Below are 15781 nucleotides of genomic sequence, written 5' to 3'. Positions count from 1 at the left end.
TTTTCCTAAGTAGAGCAGGATAAAAGGAAAGACTTAAGTTCTTATTTATTTCTTTATACAGATCTGATAGATAGATTCATTTATTATTATTATTTTTTTTAAGTGCAAGGGTAATTGTAAAATCATAGTGTAAAGTTTGTGTGGTGTTTCTGCTTTCCGTAATGTTTGGAACTTGCCTCTGCAGGTAAAATTCCAGAGGAGTCCAAAGCCCTCTCTTTATTGGCTCCTGCTCCAACCATGACAAGTTTAATGCCTGGTGCAGGCTTGCTTCCCATTCCAACCCCAAATCCCTTGACTACAGTAAGTATTACACACCCTTTTTTGAAAGGGATTTATGTTCACTTGTTGAATGTTCAGTTGAATAAAGAACTTAGAAAATTATTTCTATTTTAAATCTTTTTTTTTTTTTTTAATGAAAAAGATTCAGAATGTCTACTTAATTTTTCCCCCACGTTATCACTGGCTTAAACTGACTTTTGGAATTACTTCTGAAGTAATTGGCATTCATTTGAATTTGAGAACTAAAATAGATTATTCAGTAGAAAATCAGTTATTGAAACTCCGCATTTTAGGTCATATGAGGAATTGGAAAATCTAGGTAACTGTATTTCCCATTTCATGAAGACTAAATCTATTAAAGTAAAATAAAATGACCCATAGCTTTGTAATGGGAAATGAATTTCTGGGAAACATTTGTCTGATACTGAGAAAATGTAACAAGGTGAAAACATGGCAAAAATATTTTTTTCATTAACTATATACAGTTAAATAGGAATTTTACTGTTTTTATAATTTCTAGGAGGGGTTAAGAAAGATTTTGCTGTTACTTGTCTCTTGTGGTTTTTTTTGTTTTTAGAGTGAAAGAGAGCGTATGCATGAGGGTAGAAGAGGGTACAGAGGGAGAGAGAGGGAATCTCAAGCAGGCTCCACGCTAGCATGGAGCCTAACACGTGGCTTGATCCCCTACCAGGGGATCATAACAAGGTTTGGTTCCTCAACCAACTGAACCACCCTGGTGCCCCTGGTTTTTATGTAAAAGATTCTAGTCATATTTATTTAAAAAAATTTTTTTAATGATTTTATTGTTTTATTTCTGAGAGAGAGAGCGTGAGCAAGGGAGGCTCTGAGAGAGAGGGAGACACAGATCTGAAACAGGCTCCAGGCTCTGAGCTAGCTGTCAGCATAGAGCCCAACGTGGGGCTTGAACCCACGAACCGTGAGATCATGGCCTGAGCCGAAGTCGGACGCTTAACCGACTAAGCCACCCAGGCGCCCCTAGTCATACTTATTTTAAAGAAGGGTCATTTTTCTTCAAAAGTTAATGTAAGACAAAATATAAAATTCACCTTAACTACAAGGTGAATTTTCTTTCATATTTTTAAAAATTTTAAGTAATCCCTTCACCCAGCATGGGGCTTGAACTCACAACCTAGAGATCAAGAGTTGCATGCTCTACCAACTGAACTACCCAGGACCCCCTCCCACCCTTTTTTAAAGTAAGCTGTGCCTCCATTGTGGGGTTCAACCTCGTTACTTGAAGATGAAGGGTCGCAGGCTCTACTGACTGTGCCAGCTAGGTGCCCATGTGATGGTAATTTATTTACCCAAGTAATAAAAGTGGTCCCTGAAACTTTGAAATGCACAATTTTAGTTCTTTTTCTACATAAGATTGTTCTGCTGGAGACCTGCATTGTGATCTGTGGTGGGAAAATGGTTTTTAATTGAACATCTGATGGTTTGAGTTGGCCTTCTTAGAAATTTTCTAGAAAATTTTAATTTGGTTATTTTCTGGCATATTTTAACATGTCAATCCCTGGATCATTACTTTTGTTTCAGACAATATTATCCTGCTGTCTTGAAAATTCTTAGGGTTTATTTAGCAATAGCCTCAAGTTTTTATTTTAATTTGTTGCCTTGAGAGGAAATGGTTCTCTCTTACTTCAGCTATAGATTATCTATTATTTTGAAGTATAATTTATGAAGAACATCTGGAGTCAGAAAAAAGGGAAGTGGCCTGTTTTGACTTGGCTGCTGCGTACCTCTCTGACTTTTTTTTCTACCTGTTTTCCTGACTTACTCTCTATTGGCCATGTTGGTTTTGTTTCTTGAACATGACAAGCATATTTTTGCCTTAGAACTTTGGTGGTACTTCATCCTCTGCCTAGAATATTTCATCTTCAGGGAGACCATGGTTTTTATGTCAGAAAGCAAAGTGTTACATCAGGAGTCTATCATCTTTAACACATCAAAGACCAAAAGGGTAACTAAATACTGCCATATTAAATAGCATAGGTATATGCCGAATGGTATAGTAAAAAGAGACAGGAAAAAGTTCCTAAAGAACTGAATGATCTTTAAATTTGAGAAACAAAGGGGTAGATTAGATGCTTTGGAAAAGCCTATTTTATATATAATGTCCTGGTGGAGAAAATTTGCAGATCAAAGAGGTTGACAACCTGGAAAGGCCTATTTAATGCCTTAAGTCCGTGCGAAACTGGTAAATAATAAAGCCCATATTTGTTATTTAACTTCATGGGATGTAATAATTCTCTTGTACAGTAAAACACATTTAATGTAATGACCCTCAAACATCTGTGTACCTTATACAGTAGAAGACAAGGGGTGAGCAGGGAAAAGGAGTGTCATTATAGAAACAAAACATGGAGAAAAACTAGGCTCAGAGAGTGGTAGTCTTGATTCATAGAGGTCACTCTGAACTAAGATATTTTATACAGCTTTATGATAACTTGAAATGGTAATGCCGAGCAACAAATCTAAGATCTGTTAGTGGCAGGATACCACAGATTATAATATGTGCTATGAAGAACAAAACAGTGATGTCGTAGAGAGTACATGAAGCTTTATATAAAGTCAGGGAAAGCTTCTTGGAGGGGATGGGTGACCTGATGCCTAAAGAATTTGGTTGTCAGAAGCTGGGAGAAGAATTTTTTGGCAGAAGGAACACCAAGTGAAATTTCATTAGGTGAGAAGAACTTGTGTTTTCAGCGAATAGGGTGGCAGTCCGTATAGCTGAAGCTTTGTAAATCGGGGTGGTGGAAGTATGTGTCATGAGATATTAGAGGGATAGATAGGGTACTGATTATAGGGCTTTTTGGCCATGGAAAGAAGTTTGAATTTTATTCTAAAGGTAATTAGAAGACATTGATTAGTTTTAAGCAGGGTAAGACATGATTTTGACATGTTTTAAAAAGATGATACACAGGCCACTTGAGAAGTGTAAGCGATATTTGTTTCATCAACTTATATTTTCACCTTTAGGAAGTTTTGTTCCTTGATAGTTGCTTAATCATAGTTTGTAACAGTGTACAGTCAGTGCTCAAAAATTTTTAAATTGCATAAATGGAAAGTTGCACTGTTTTTTTCCCCTTTGAAATGTCTTCTCATTTTTCTGCAGAATTTTCCATATTCAAATTTTGAGATCTTTTATCTTTTCTAATTTAAGTTCACATTAAAAACTCGTTCCTTGGGACGCTTGGTTTCGGCTCAGGTCATGATTTTGCAGTTTCATGAGTTCAGGCTCCACATTGAGCTCTTTGCTGTCAACATGGAGCCTGCTTGGGATCTCTCTCTTCCTCTCTCTGTGCCCCTCCCCCACTCACATTGTCTCTCTCTCTCTCTCTCAAAAAAAAAAAACTTAAAAAAAAGTTCCTTAATGCTTGAACTAAAAACTGAATTTAATAATGTTATGACAGATCTTTCAAAGGTTTTTTCTGTTCCTACCAGAGTATAAGTAAGTTTAATATTTTAGGTTTCTTTTCTTTTTTTTCTTTTTATTTATTTATTTTTTAATGTTTAGAGAGAGAGAGGGAAAACGCATGAGCAGGGGAGGGACAGAGAGAGAATGGGACCCTGAATCGGAAGCACAGAGCTGATAGCACAGAGCCCGACGTGGGGCTTGAACCCATTAACTGTGAGATCATGAGCTGAGCCAAAGTCGGACCCTGTCTGAGCCAGCCAGGTGCCCCTACGTTTCTTTTCTTAGGTAAACTTTGTCCCTGTTTCATTTTTAGTCTGTACATATGGTGCCCTGCCTTTACCACTTGGTAGCTGAATAGCTTTGGGAAAATCGTTAACTTCTGTAAGTCCTTTTCTTTGTGAAATTGTCATAATATTCGTATTTCTCTTTTAAGGTTGATATGAGGATTATATTAATAACTCGGCAAAAAAAAATTCCCATGATTATTAACTATTGGGAACTCAGTCACTGTTGCTGAATGCCCAGGGTGCACTTAATTCTCATTATTTGTGAATTTTGTACTTGTGAATTCACCAACTAGCTAAAATATATTTGAAACCTCAAAATCTGTACATGGTGGCACTTTTGTGGTCATTTCTTGACCCACAGAATGTTGAAAAATTTGAATTGCTTGATATGTGCGTTTTCAGATAAGTTAAACCAGCAGTACCCTGTCTTCTTATCTTCTAATGCTGTAAAAATGGTCCTTTTTGTAGTCTGGTGCCATGCTTTTTAATGTTTTTTGTGTATTTTTTTTTGTTGATGGTACTTTTTAAGCTAACCTCCCCGAGTGTTGAAGTGCTGTTGTAATGTTCCTGACGGCTAGAAGGCTGTGATGGGCCTTACAGAGAAAATCCATGCCTTAGATAAGGTTCATTGAAGCACTGGTTGATAGCACTGCTGACTGTGAGCTCAATGTTAATGAATCAGCTTTATATATTACATTAGGTGTCTTTAAATGGAAACACATAAAGCAAGATAATGCAGTTATTGGTGAAGAAAATGTGACCAGAAGCTTTCAGAAAGAAACCTAGCTCTGTATTTTCTGTAGGAGTGATGATGCAGTGTTCAGTAATTCATTTCACGGCAACTTTATAGTACGTAACTACTGTGAAAATGAGAATTGACTGTTCATTTTTAGTTTCAAGTTTGAAAAATACCACACAGGAATTATGTTGTATTTCTGGGGTGTTTGGATGGCTCATTCAGTTAAGTGTTCAGCTTCGGTCCAGATCATGGTCTAGTGGTTCCTGAGTGTGAGCCCTCTTTTGGGCTCTGTGCTGACAGCTCAGAGCCTGGAGCCTGCTTTGGAGTCTGTGTCTCCCTCTCTCTCTGTCCCTTCCCCCCATGCACTCTGTGTCTCTCTCTCAAAAATAAATAAACATTAAACACATTTTTTTCTTTAAAAGAATTATGTTGTATTTCTAATTGCATGTAGAACTTCTGTGACCTCACTCTCAATAATTCAGACACACACCTGGCTTAAAGCTAAGACTCCCTAATCACTTTCCATTCTTGTTGAGTTGATTGTTTCTTTTTAAGATTAAAGAGTGGTAGTAGTTGATGCTAATAGAAAATACGTTTTTTTATGTTGTTTTTTTTTTTATAGTTGGGTGTTTCCCTTAGCAGTTTGGGAGCTATACCAGCAGCTGCACTAGACCCCAACATTGCAACACTTGGAGAGATCCCACAACCACCACTTATGGGAAATGTGGATCCTTCCAAAATTGATGAAATTAGGAGAACAGTCTACGTTGGCAATTTGAATTCCCAGGTAACTCATTTAAGAAGAAACTGGTAGAACCTCTTACTCTTCCCATTCTTGAAAGTCCTGTTGATTAATATTTACCTAATATTTAAAAAAAAATATACTTTATTAAAGTGTGACTTTGTTTCTTCAGACAACGACAGCTGATCAACTTCTTGAATTTTTTAAACAAGTTGGAGAAGTGAAGTTTGTGCGGATGGCAGGTGATGAGACTCAGCCAACTCGGTTTGCTTTTGTGGAATTTGCAGACCAAAATTCTGTACCAAGGGCCCTTGCTTTTAATGGAGTTATGTTTGGAGACAGGCCACTGAAGTAAGAAACCCTAAACAAAGAAATTTTAATGATTTTGGAAAAACTTAAAGTATTGCTGATATAATTAAGGCCTTTTTTTTTCTTTTTAATAGTAATTGGCAATTTGTGGAAAGGAAGACTTTGTGTTAAGTATAAATGAAATACATGGATTACTTACCATTTTAGTCTTTAAAGTTATATTTCAAAATGTCTTATTTTCTATCTTATAAGATCTTATTTGATGTTACCATTGTTTATATGCTCTGTGTAATGATTGTAGGTCTTTTTTTATAAGCTGTAATAAGTCAGATTGGTTTTGTTTTATAACTATTCTTATGGATGATTTAACATAGGAGTTGAAGTTAGAGTAATACAGTAATGAGAATTTTGGTAAATCCAAAATCCCAGGAAGAAAATATTATTAAATACTTGAGATGTTTTAAATCATACATTTAAAATTTTAATATTATATCTTTGCTTGCAAAATGAAAAATTGGTGTAGACTTTACATGTTGAAGTTAGAAATTCTGTTTCATGTAGATTATTGAGGCAACAGTTTTATCTGAACTTCGTAGATAATTGCTGTAGTTATACAACTTGATCACGATTCAGCTGTGAAAGGGTACAAATCTCTTTTAGTGAATGCTTGTCTTCTCAGTGTGAAAGGGTAAAGTGAGACTCACCAAATTCATTTATGTGCATCAGGGAAACCACTGTAACCTACTAGGGAAGAGCTTTATCAGGTGCCTCCCACTTTTGAAGCTATAGCTGACTCACTCATGGTCCACGTTGATTAAAATTGTGCACATAACATACAGCTTCCCATTCATCCTCCCAGGTTGCAGAGCTATCAACACAATCCTGTAAGATGAGAAATGATTCATTTTAATATTGGTGTCAGCATTTTAATTTATTATAACTCTAAGTTGTGTGGAAAAGTACTTGTCCTGGTATATTCAAGTTGTTAAAGAAATCAGGGTTCAGTTTTTTCTTTCTTTTTTTCCTTGCTTTTGACATTGTTAGCAAGAGGTAAGGATGGGTGGTAGTGAGAAGAATCATGGTTTTGATGTTGGTTTTGGTTATTTTGTATTTAGCTGTATTGTTCTTAGTGTGCTTTCAAGATGTCCTCACATGTATAAATCTTTGTATCATATAAACATTTGTTTCATGTTTTGTAAAATATGGTGTGTATTTGTGATATGCTAATATTTTTAATTTAGAATTAATCACTCCAACAATGCAATAGTAAAACCCCCTGAGATGACACCTCAGGCTGCAGCTAAGGAGTTAGAAGAAGTAATGAAGCGAGTACGAGAGGCTCAGTCCTTTATCTCAGCAGCCATTGAACCAGGTAAGGCAATAGTGTTGTTACATAGGTCACACTTTAAGATCAGAGAATCGTAGAACTGGAAGGAATTTTAGAAACTATCTTGGTTAGCCCCTTCATTTTACAAGAAGACTGAAACTCAAGAAAGAGTAAGTGACTTACTAGTGTCTGAGGTCAAAGAACTGCTTAGCAGAAATATGTTTTCCCTTGATGCTGAATTGAGGCACATTAGCTTGAGTTAATCAATTCTTTACATTTTCATAGCACAATTAGGTGCTCAAAACTGATTTGCTTAAAGCAAGGTAGAAATGTTATTGTGAAGGTAGAAAAGAGAATAAATATACTTGAAATGCTCTAATCAAGAAGATTCACTTCCCTTCAAAGTTTTAATTTTAAAAGTAGGAAAGAGAGCCCATGATTCAGGAAAAATACAGAGACCGTTTTAGGAAGATAAAAAGGAACACTTACTGAGACTTTGTGTTGCTTTTACTAAAAGTTAAAAATCTAATCTAAAAATACGTAGGTGGTTTACAGTTGAGCACATTTTCTAAATTAGCACTCAGAATTTAAGCTTCACTCTAGCAAAATAAGTGGAGAGATTTACAGTCACTGTCCTAGGAATTACAGACATGTTATAATCGTACGTTATGGCAGCAACAAAATACTACGAACAGCTGTTTATAATCATCTGGTTTATATGTACTGCTGCAGGGTGGCTGCACTCAACGAGTTTATGCAATGACTTTCTTGGATGTTTCTGAAGGATAATTGCACAGGAGGAGGATGTACAGAGAGTAGGCCCCTTGCACTATATATGTGGTACATTCCACTTGTGCCTGATTATTAACTGGGATCTTTAATTGTTCTGAGCTTACACTGCAAAGTGGTTTTTTCCTCCCAGAGTCTGGAAAGAGCAATGAAAGAAAAGGCGGTCGATCTCGTTCCCACACTCGTTCAAAATCCCGGTCTAGTTCAAAATCCCATTCTAGACGAAAAAGATCACAGTCGAAACACAGGTGAGAACTTCTGCTATCATCTTTTAAAGTTTTGTTGTCTAGTATTTGAAAAAGTTAAGATTTAGGCATAAATATCAGAATTTAGAAACTTGAGCAGAGTTCACCAGGAATTATGGTTACCATTAAATGTTGCTTTAATTATAATACTGTAGTTAAGAATGAAATTTTATCTAATCAGTGTATAATTTTTATGATCTCAGATTTTAGTTTTAGAAGTTGGTTTTCTATTGCAAGGTGCAATTCTGGTTTTTCTAAGAATAAACTTCACACAGAACTGGCAGAAACTTTTCATTCTTCTTACTGAGAAAAGGGAACTCCTCCCAACCCCCAGTCTCCTCAAGGCTTGGGGTGTAGAACCTTGGGTCTTGGTTTCTAGTAGTTACCTGTCTCTAGGCCCATGAGTCACATGAGGTGCTTCACATCTTTGGTATCATTGATGATAGCCTTCTTTGGGATCTGAACCACAGGAGTAACTTGGCAGCNTTTAAGACTCTCTTATGTTTTGTCCCTCTCTCTTTTTTTTTTTTTTTTTTTTTTTTTTTTCCTCCTTTTTTTTTTTTTTTTTTTTTTTTTTTTTAATGTTTCTTTATCTTGAGAGAGAGTACATGTGTATGAGCAGGGACGGGTAGAGAGAGAGAATCCCAACAGGCCCTGCGCTGTCAGTGCTGAGCCTTAAGAGGGGCTTGATCCCACAAGTGTGAGATCATAACCTGAGCCAAAATCAAGTGTTGGATGCTTAACTGACTGAGCCACCCAGGCATCCCTATTTATCTTATTTTTGAGTACAGTTCTATCATTTTAATTTTTCTTTATTTAAAAAAAAAATCTGTTGTATTTAGTCCAGAGTGGACCTCAAAATGTAGACTTGTGACAGCATCTTGATTGGAAGTGCCCTAAAGAATCACGGCTAAAGTGATAAGTTTTATTGTCTTCTTTAAGATATGGAAGGATGTGTTTTTGAAATGTGAAACTGGATATACAATGGATCCTGATTACTTGTTGTATGTGCACGCATACTTCAGTCTGAAGAGAAGGGGTAGAGGAAAATGTATGAGTGTGTGTCTGTGCTGAGTGTATGGTGGTGTTAGAGGAGGAGGAAGTTTCGAGGGGAGGGAAAAAAGGAAACCAGTGTGTTGTGTGTTGAACCTCATTAGCAAGCTCCTTTAGTCTGTTTTTCTGTGATACCAAGGAGATTGAAGCAATGAAACAAAAAATATGATGTTCTTTGTTTGACTCTAGTGAACTGTTCTTCTAACTGTTTACTCATACATACTTTTCTGTTATTCTTAGTCTGTACAATTTTTGGGGGGATATGGTTTTACTGTCTCCCTCCAAGGCCTTCCACTAAGGCAAGTTCAGATCCAAGTGAAAGAAGTTGTTGAATGTGCAAGGAATAAGGCAGTGCAGCACAAGCCAGAGTTGGAGAAGGAAAGTGGTACTAGGTTATGGATATTTCTGCAGGTGGCCAGGATGTGATAAAGGTAAAGGAGATAAAAGCAATACAGAATTAAGCTGAAGAGTAATTATTTTTTTTCTGAGGAATAAAAGAGACCCATGACTGAATCTCATTTTGTGTTGATGACAAAAGCTGTGCTTCAAATCTGATACCTTTGTGGTTTTCTAAGGTTGGAAAACAGCAAAACTTGATTAACATTTGTTTCCTTGACAAGGTCTGTGAAGATTTATCTGTTGGAGCATATTATTTAACTGTGCTTTAAGATGCTTGGTCTTATCATTTTAGGTATATTTGGAATTTTCCCTTTCCAAGGGATAGTGGGAGAAGGATTATTCAGTCTAAATATGAAATCAGTATTTAAAATGAAAATGATTCGTTAACTGTCGTTCATAATTCATGAGAATCCTTTCCTGTAGGTCTGACTACTTGGCATTAGAAATTATTCTTTAAAAAAATTTTTTTTAATGTATTTATTTTTGAGAGAGACAGGGACAGACTGTGAGCAGGGGAGGGGCAGAGAGAAAGGGAGACACAGAATCTGAAGCAGGCTCCAGGCTCTGAGCTGTCAACACAGAGCCCACCACAGGCTTGAACTCATGAGCCATGAGATCATGACCTGAGCCGAAGTCGTATGGTTAACCTACTGAGCCGCTCTGAATTACTGGGTAATTTCAGGTGCCCCAGAAATTACTTGTACTTGATACAGACATGCACATTTATATATATATAAAACACTCGAATATATTTTTATATATGTACATTATTTTTATATATGTAGAAACACATGTGCCCTTTATTGAGCTCATAAAGAAATACAAAGGAAGATAGGTTCTGTTTTGGGGGGGTGGAATCCCTTACTCAAAACGTTTGACTTACGGGTCTTGATATGGAGGAACCTACTCCTGTTACCATTTTCCTGGTAGGGGAGGAGGAGGATGGCAAGCATTTCTTGGCTTCCCCTCCCCTGCTAGTTGGATTTGATACCATCCTCAGCCCTGGCTCTCCCCCACTAGACTTAATAGCAGGAGTGTGAGTTTTAGGAGCCTTTGCTCTTGAAGGCTTACCCTACTTTCTCAGCATTCTCAGGTGCTTCTAGAGCCTCCCTCCACACCCCCTTCCCAATCCTTTCCTTGTTCTTTCCCCTTTTATAATGGGAGGTAGGAAGGAGTTTCTCGTCGCTTTGACTGGGTAGATGTGTTTCCACTTTGTTCAAATTTTTATATGTGTTTTTTTTCAAAGGTTAGAAAAGGTGGGTGTAGTACTGTAATCATTATATTTTAAAGTTCAGTAACCTTGACAGACCAACATGGGAATTCTAAGACATTTTATAGTATTTTAATGGGAAACAGCAAACTTAGAGTTGAACTTTGATGAGAGACATAATGGTAAGTTGCCCTATATTTAAACAGTTTAATTTATAAATGCAGTTTTGCACTTTATTCTAAAATGAGATCTCCTAATGGTAACTCAAGTCTTTCTCTTTGGTTGGATTAGATTTGCTTTTGACTTGAAGCTTTTAGTGTTCCTAATCAGAACACTTTTTGTAGGTGACTAGTGGGTGAGATAGGGACTTGAAAGTATTTAATGTCAAAATTAAAACACAGTAGTCACTCTTGGGACTTTGAAACTCTGAGGACCCATAAGGTAAGGTGGGAAGTCAGTGTTTTTTAAAAGAACTTTTACTTATTAAGGCTACCCTTAATTTTTAAAAAGCTGTTTCTTAATTACGGTTGGAAAGCAGTGTTTGGGGAAAACAAAATTACTATGTATATTTTCAGTAAGATTAACTAGAACAGATACGGTAAGACTTTCTGTTAAATACAGAGAAGCAAAGGCCTTATAAAACATTACCCTTATGTGGATTTCTATAAATGGATTAAAAAAGTTTTCAGTTTTGCAGTTTTGCCTTAATACCTAGTACTTGACCCTTGTCTTTTGCTTTATTAGTAATGAAGATGTCTACAAACTGTGACTTACCTTCTCGTATTAAAAATGTATGAAGATGAATGTATAATTTTAAAGCCATATAATGTATGAGTGATTCAGTTGAGAATTAGCTATTAGAAAACAAATTTTAACTAACTGAAAAATGTATTTATTTTATTTTTTTTAATGTTTTATTTATTTCAGAGAGAGAGAGAGAGTGAGCAGGGGAGGGTCAGAGAGAGAGGGAGGTACAGAATCCAAAACAGGCTATGAGCTAGCAGTCAGCACAGAGCCCGACACGGGGCTTGAACCCTCAAACCATGAGATCATGACCTGAGCCAAAGTCGGACGCTTAACCGACTGAGCCACCCAGACGCCCCTGAAAAATGTATTTAAAAAACAAGATTTAATTAATGGAAAATTGTCTGGAGATTTTTCTGGTTTTTTTTTGTTTTTTGTTTTTTTTAGTGTACCATAGGCATTTAACTGTATGTATTTCTTTCATAGATCTTTGTTTTTTAATTCATGAAAACATGACAAGATGAACTTTAATTGTATAAAGCATACTTGTGGAAGTTCATATGATGTCCTTGGAATATATAAAGATAGAAAGTTTTCATATGAGTTAATTATTAATAGTGATGTTATTGAGCATTAAGGATCTTAAGTGTTTACTCTGTGCAAGGACTGCTAGGCAGTCTTCCGTGTATCCTCTGATTCAGTACTCGTGACAGCCCTTAGGTGATGTGGGTATGATTCTGACTCCAACTTGATAGACGAAGAAACTAGGCTTAGAGAGGGTAAGTGACTAGCCATGGTTCTCAAAGCTAGAGTGTGGCACAGCCGAGTGTCAGAGCCACATTGGTTCACTCCAAAGCTGGTGAGTCTCCTCACTTTGTTATTTAAGTTGTGTGCATTCAGTTTTGTTATATTTTAATACAGTTACTAAGCTACCTCATTACGAAAAAAATCACATCATATAAGCAATATTTCAATGGGAAGAAGGGGCCTAGAGAATTTCAGAATTGGAGTAAAAGTTATTTTTCCTACAAGAATTCCAGTTTAATAAAGATTTCTTCTAATAGCTATGTTTATGTAGTTATAAAATCAAGGTCTTGCGAATCCAACATTTAACTCATGACTGATGTTTATTTTCCTGTTGCACTAGCAGCATAATTAGTACTGTGCATCCTTAATACATTCTTAATATATGTTATGACAGATCTCATACAGGCAGTTAGAGACACTGTTCAGTCACACAGCCACTGTTTCTTGTCAGACCAGAACCATAAGTGGTCCTTGTAACAAGTGTTCCATGTAAGACAAGAGTTAAATTTAATTTATGCTACAAAAATGTGTTCTGTGAGAGCAGTCCTCTAATAATTGGTATATAATAGCAAAGGAAAGCCACACTTGGATATACCAGCTTCAGTCTGACATAGAGAAGAACTTAATTTCTTTCTCTGTCTTTATGTTCTGGATAACGAACTATTTGGTAAAGTTGCCAATAAATAATTTATTTCACATTTATCTGAAGCATTTCATAATAGAGAATTTTAAAATACTGATAATACTATTGGGATTGGCTTAAAATTTTTCTTACCTGAAAGACATCTTTAATTTTTAAAAATAAATTCTAAGAGTAAGTTTTAACATTCCAACAATTTGTTTTTCTTTAGGAGTAGATCCCATAATAGATCACGTTCAAGACAGAAAGACAGACGTAGATCTAAGAGCCCACATAAAAAACGCTCTAAATCAAGGGAGAGAAGGAAGTCAAGGAGTCGTTCACGTTCACGGTGAGTTTTGGGGAAATTAGTGGTAATTGTTTTGTGGCTTCATTTGTTAAAAAATGATTGTGATTTAGATTTTTAATGAGAGACATGAAACTTTTCTGATTGTTTTAGTAGTGATTAATATTGGTTGCCATTCATTTGAATCTAATGATGACCATAATGACTCTTGAGGTTTCTAAAATATTTAATTGAGCCTGATAATTGTTTTATTTAGCAGCTTCATGTTCACCTGTGTTATATAGAAATTATTATGTAATGTGTTCTAAGCTGGTATAAATTGTTTTGTGTTGATAATTGTTGAGGACAGAGAGGGAGGTCCTTTTTGGGGAGTAGAATAATTTTAGTTGTGAATTTATTTATTTATTTTTTTTTAAAGGGACAAGAGAAAAGACACCCGAGAAAAGATCAAGGAAAAGGAAAGAGTGAAAGAAAAAGATAGAGAAAAGGAAAGGGAAAAAGAAAGAGACAGGGAGAAGGAACGTGAAAAAGAAAAGGAACGGGGTAAAAACAAAGATAAAGACCGGGAAAAGGACCGGGATAAAGACAAGGAAAAAGACAGAGAGAGAGAGCGGGAAAAAGAGCATGAAAAGGAGCGAGACAAGGAAAAGGAGCAGGACAAAGACAAGGAACGGGACAAGGACAGATCCAAAGAGATAGATGAGAAAAGAAAGAAGGATAAAAAGTCCAGAACACCACCCAGAAGTTACAATGCATCAAGAAGATCTCGTAGTTCCAGCAGGTTTGATAATGCTTAAACCTTTTATTGGTGACAAATGAAAACAAATTGTTCCATGCAGGTGGGAATAGTCCAATAATATGAAAAGGTTCTCGTCTAATTGCAGAGTCAACATTTCTCTGTTAGAGCACTTGCCAAGTATGGAACCTGTGGGAGGAGGAAGAGATGATAATTGGACAAGATGATCTGAAAAGTTATAACTACTTTCTAATCCATTGTTTTAACCTTGGTGGTGGCGGTGGCTGCTGCTGCTTATTTTGTTGGAGGATGAGGTGGCAAGGGCAAGTTCTTCTTCCCTCTCCTTCCTTCCTCCCTCCCTCCCTCCCTTTCTCTCTCTCTCTCTCTCTCTCACTCTCTCTCTCAAATAGGAAAGAATTGATCTCAGACTTCTAAATTTCTTTGGAATGATGGGGTAAATTCTGTATGCAAAATGATCACTAAAATTGCAGTGTTAGTCCTTTTGTCCTTTCAGTTAATTTTTACTGCTCTTCTTTTGAGTGAGTGCATGACGTTTACATTTTAGTTTTCCTTTATCTGTCAATTTTAATGTTTTGTTTTTTTCTTAGAGACTGTTGCCTCTATTAATAAGTACACTGCCACCAGGTGGCAGCAGGTTGCCATAGTAACAGCTGCAAAAAAGAGGACCTTCCTTGATTGAAGATTATCTAAACCTATATCCATAACTCCAGATGATACCATAACTGATAAACAGAGGTTCCTAACTTGTGTTAAGCTAAGTTGTATTTTAGCCAGTTTTCTGGATATTTTAAATGTGGTTTTGCATAGAAAATAATTGGAAATGAATGTATATTTCTTGTGTGTGTGTGTTTTTTTTTTTTTTAACTTTAGGCTGTTCTTTTTAAATTTTTTTTGAATTTATTTTTGAGAGAGACACACACAGCATGAGCAGGGGAGGGTCAGAGAGAGAGAGGGAGACACAGAATCCGAAACAGGCTCCAGGCTCTGAGCTAACTGTCATCATAGAGCCTGATGCAGGGCTCGAACCCATGAACCATGAGATCATGACCTGAGGCGAAGTCGGATGCTTACCCGACTGAACCACCCAGGCGCCCCTAGGCTGTTCTTAATACCAGTGTTTGGGGAAAAAAAAAATACCAGTGTTTCGTCAGATAACACAAGATAATAGCAAGCATTTTTTGAATGCTTTACTACATACCGGATTTTGTCTCAGCACAGTTTGTCCTGACCTACCTCATTTAATCTTCACAGTAAGTCTGTGAGAAGACTTTATTACCATGATTTCAAAATACGAAGAAATTGAAGCTTAGGGGAAATTCTCCATTTGCTCTGCACTTTGATATTAGAAGCGCAGTAGCTCTTTCTCTTTCTTTTATGAGGTTAGGTTTAATTGAGAATTCTATAACTGGTACTTGGTACCTGCTTTTAAAAACTGCCACAGAAGCATGAAGTTGAAAGCAACGGTATATGTTCAGATGGAGCTTAAAATAGATCACTGCCATATTTTGGCAAATTGGACCAAAAACTGAAGAATTGCCTTGACCTCATTGCTCCAGACACCATATGAGCCTCACAACTGCAGCTTCACTGCACAGTGATTCTACTGTGTCACATATTCCGTCCTGTTTATGTGATCATTTAGTCACTGCCCTTTGTAACACAAAATAATGTTTTGATTCCTTTTAAGTTCAATAGAATTTGCTTTTTTGATGACTTTGAAATATTTAAT

At 36.4% G+C, this 15781-nt stretch overlaps 1 protein-coding gene across 5 annotated transcripts in view; it reads left to right on the top strand.

Annotated features, from left to right (window-relative positions):
- SREK1 (splicing regulatory glutamic acid and lysine rich protein 1) overlaps window positions 1–15781 on the top strand; it is a 38418-nt gene that overhangs the window by 15200 nt on the left and 7437 nt on the right. For 4 of the 5 annotated variants that reach the window (XM_077773593.1, XM_077773595.1, XM_077773594.1 and 1 more), the window contains 7 exons: window positions 185–300; window positions 5367–5531; window positions 5659–5837; window positions 7037–7167; window positions 8045–8159; window positions 13221–13340; window positions 13714–14076. In XM_077773593.1, the coding sequence (XP_077629719.1) occupies window positions 185–300; window positions 5367–5531; window positions 5659–5837; window positions 7037–7167; window positions 8045–8159; window positions 13221–13340; window positions 13714–14076 (1189 nt within the window). Of the gene's footprint in view, window positions 1–184; window positions 301–5366; window positions 5532–5658; window positions 5838–7036; window positions 7168–8044; window positions 8160–13220; window positions 13341–13713; window positions 14077–15781 lie in introns of those variants that run through there. The other variant, XM_077773597.1, reaches the window with a different exon arrangement.

The sequence above is a fragment of the Crocuta crocuta genome, unplaced genomic scaffold (assembly GCF_008692635.1).
Source record: "Crocuta crocuta isolate KB4526 unplaced genomic scaffold, BGI_CrCroc_1.0 scaffold383, whole genome shotgun sequence".
Classification (NCBI taxonomy): domain Eukaryota; kingdom Metazoa; phylum Chordata; class Mammalia; order Carnivora; family Hyaenidae; genus Crocuta; species Crocuta crocuta.
The sequence above is the reverse complement of the archived record's forward strand: the minus strand, read 5'-3'. Positions and strand labels throughout refer to the sequence as shown.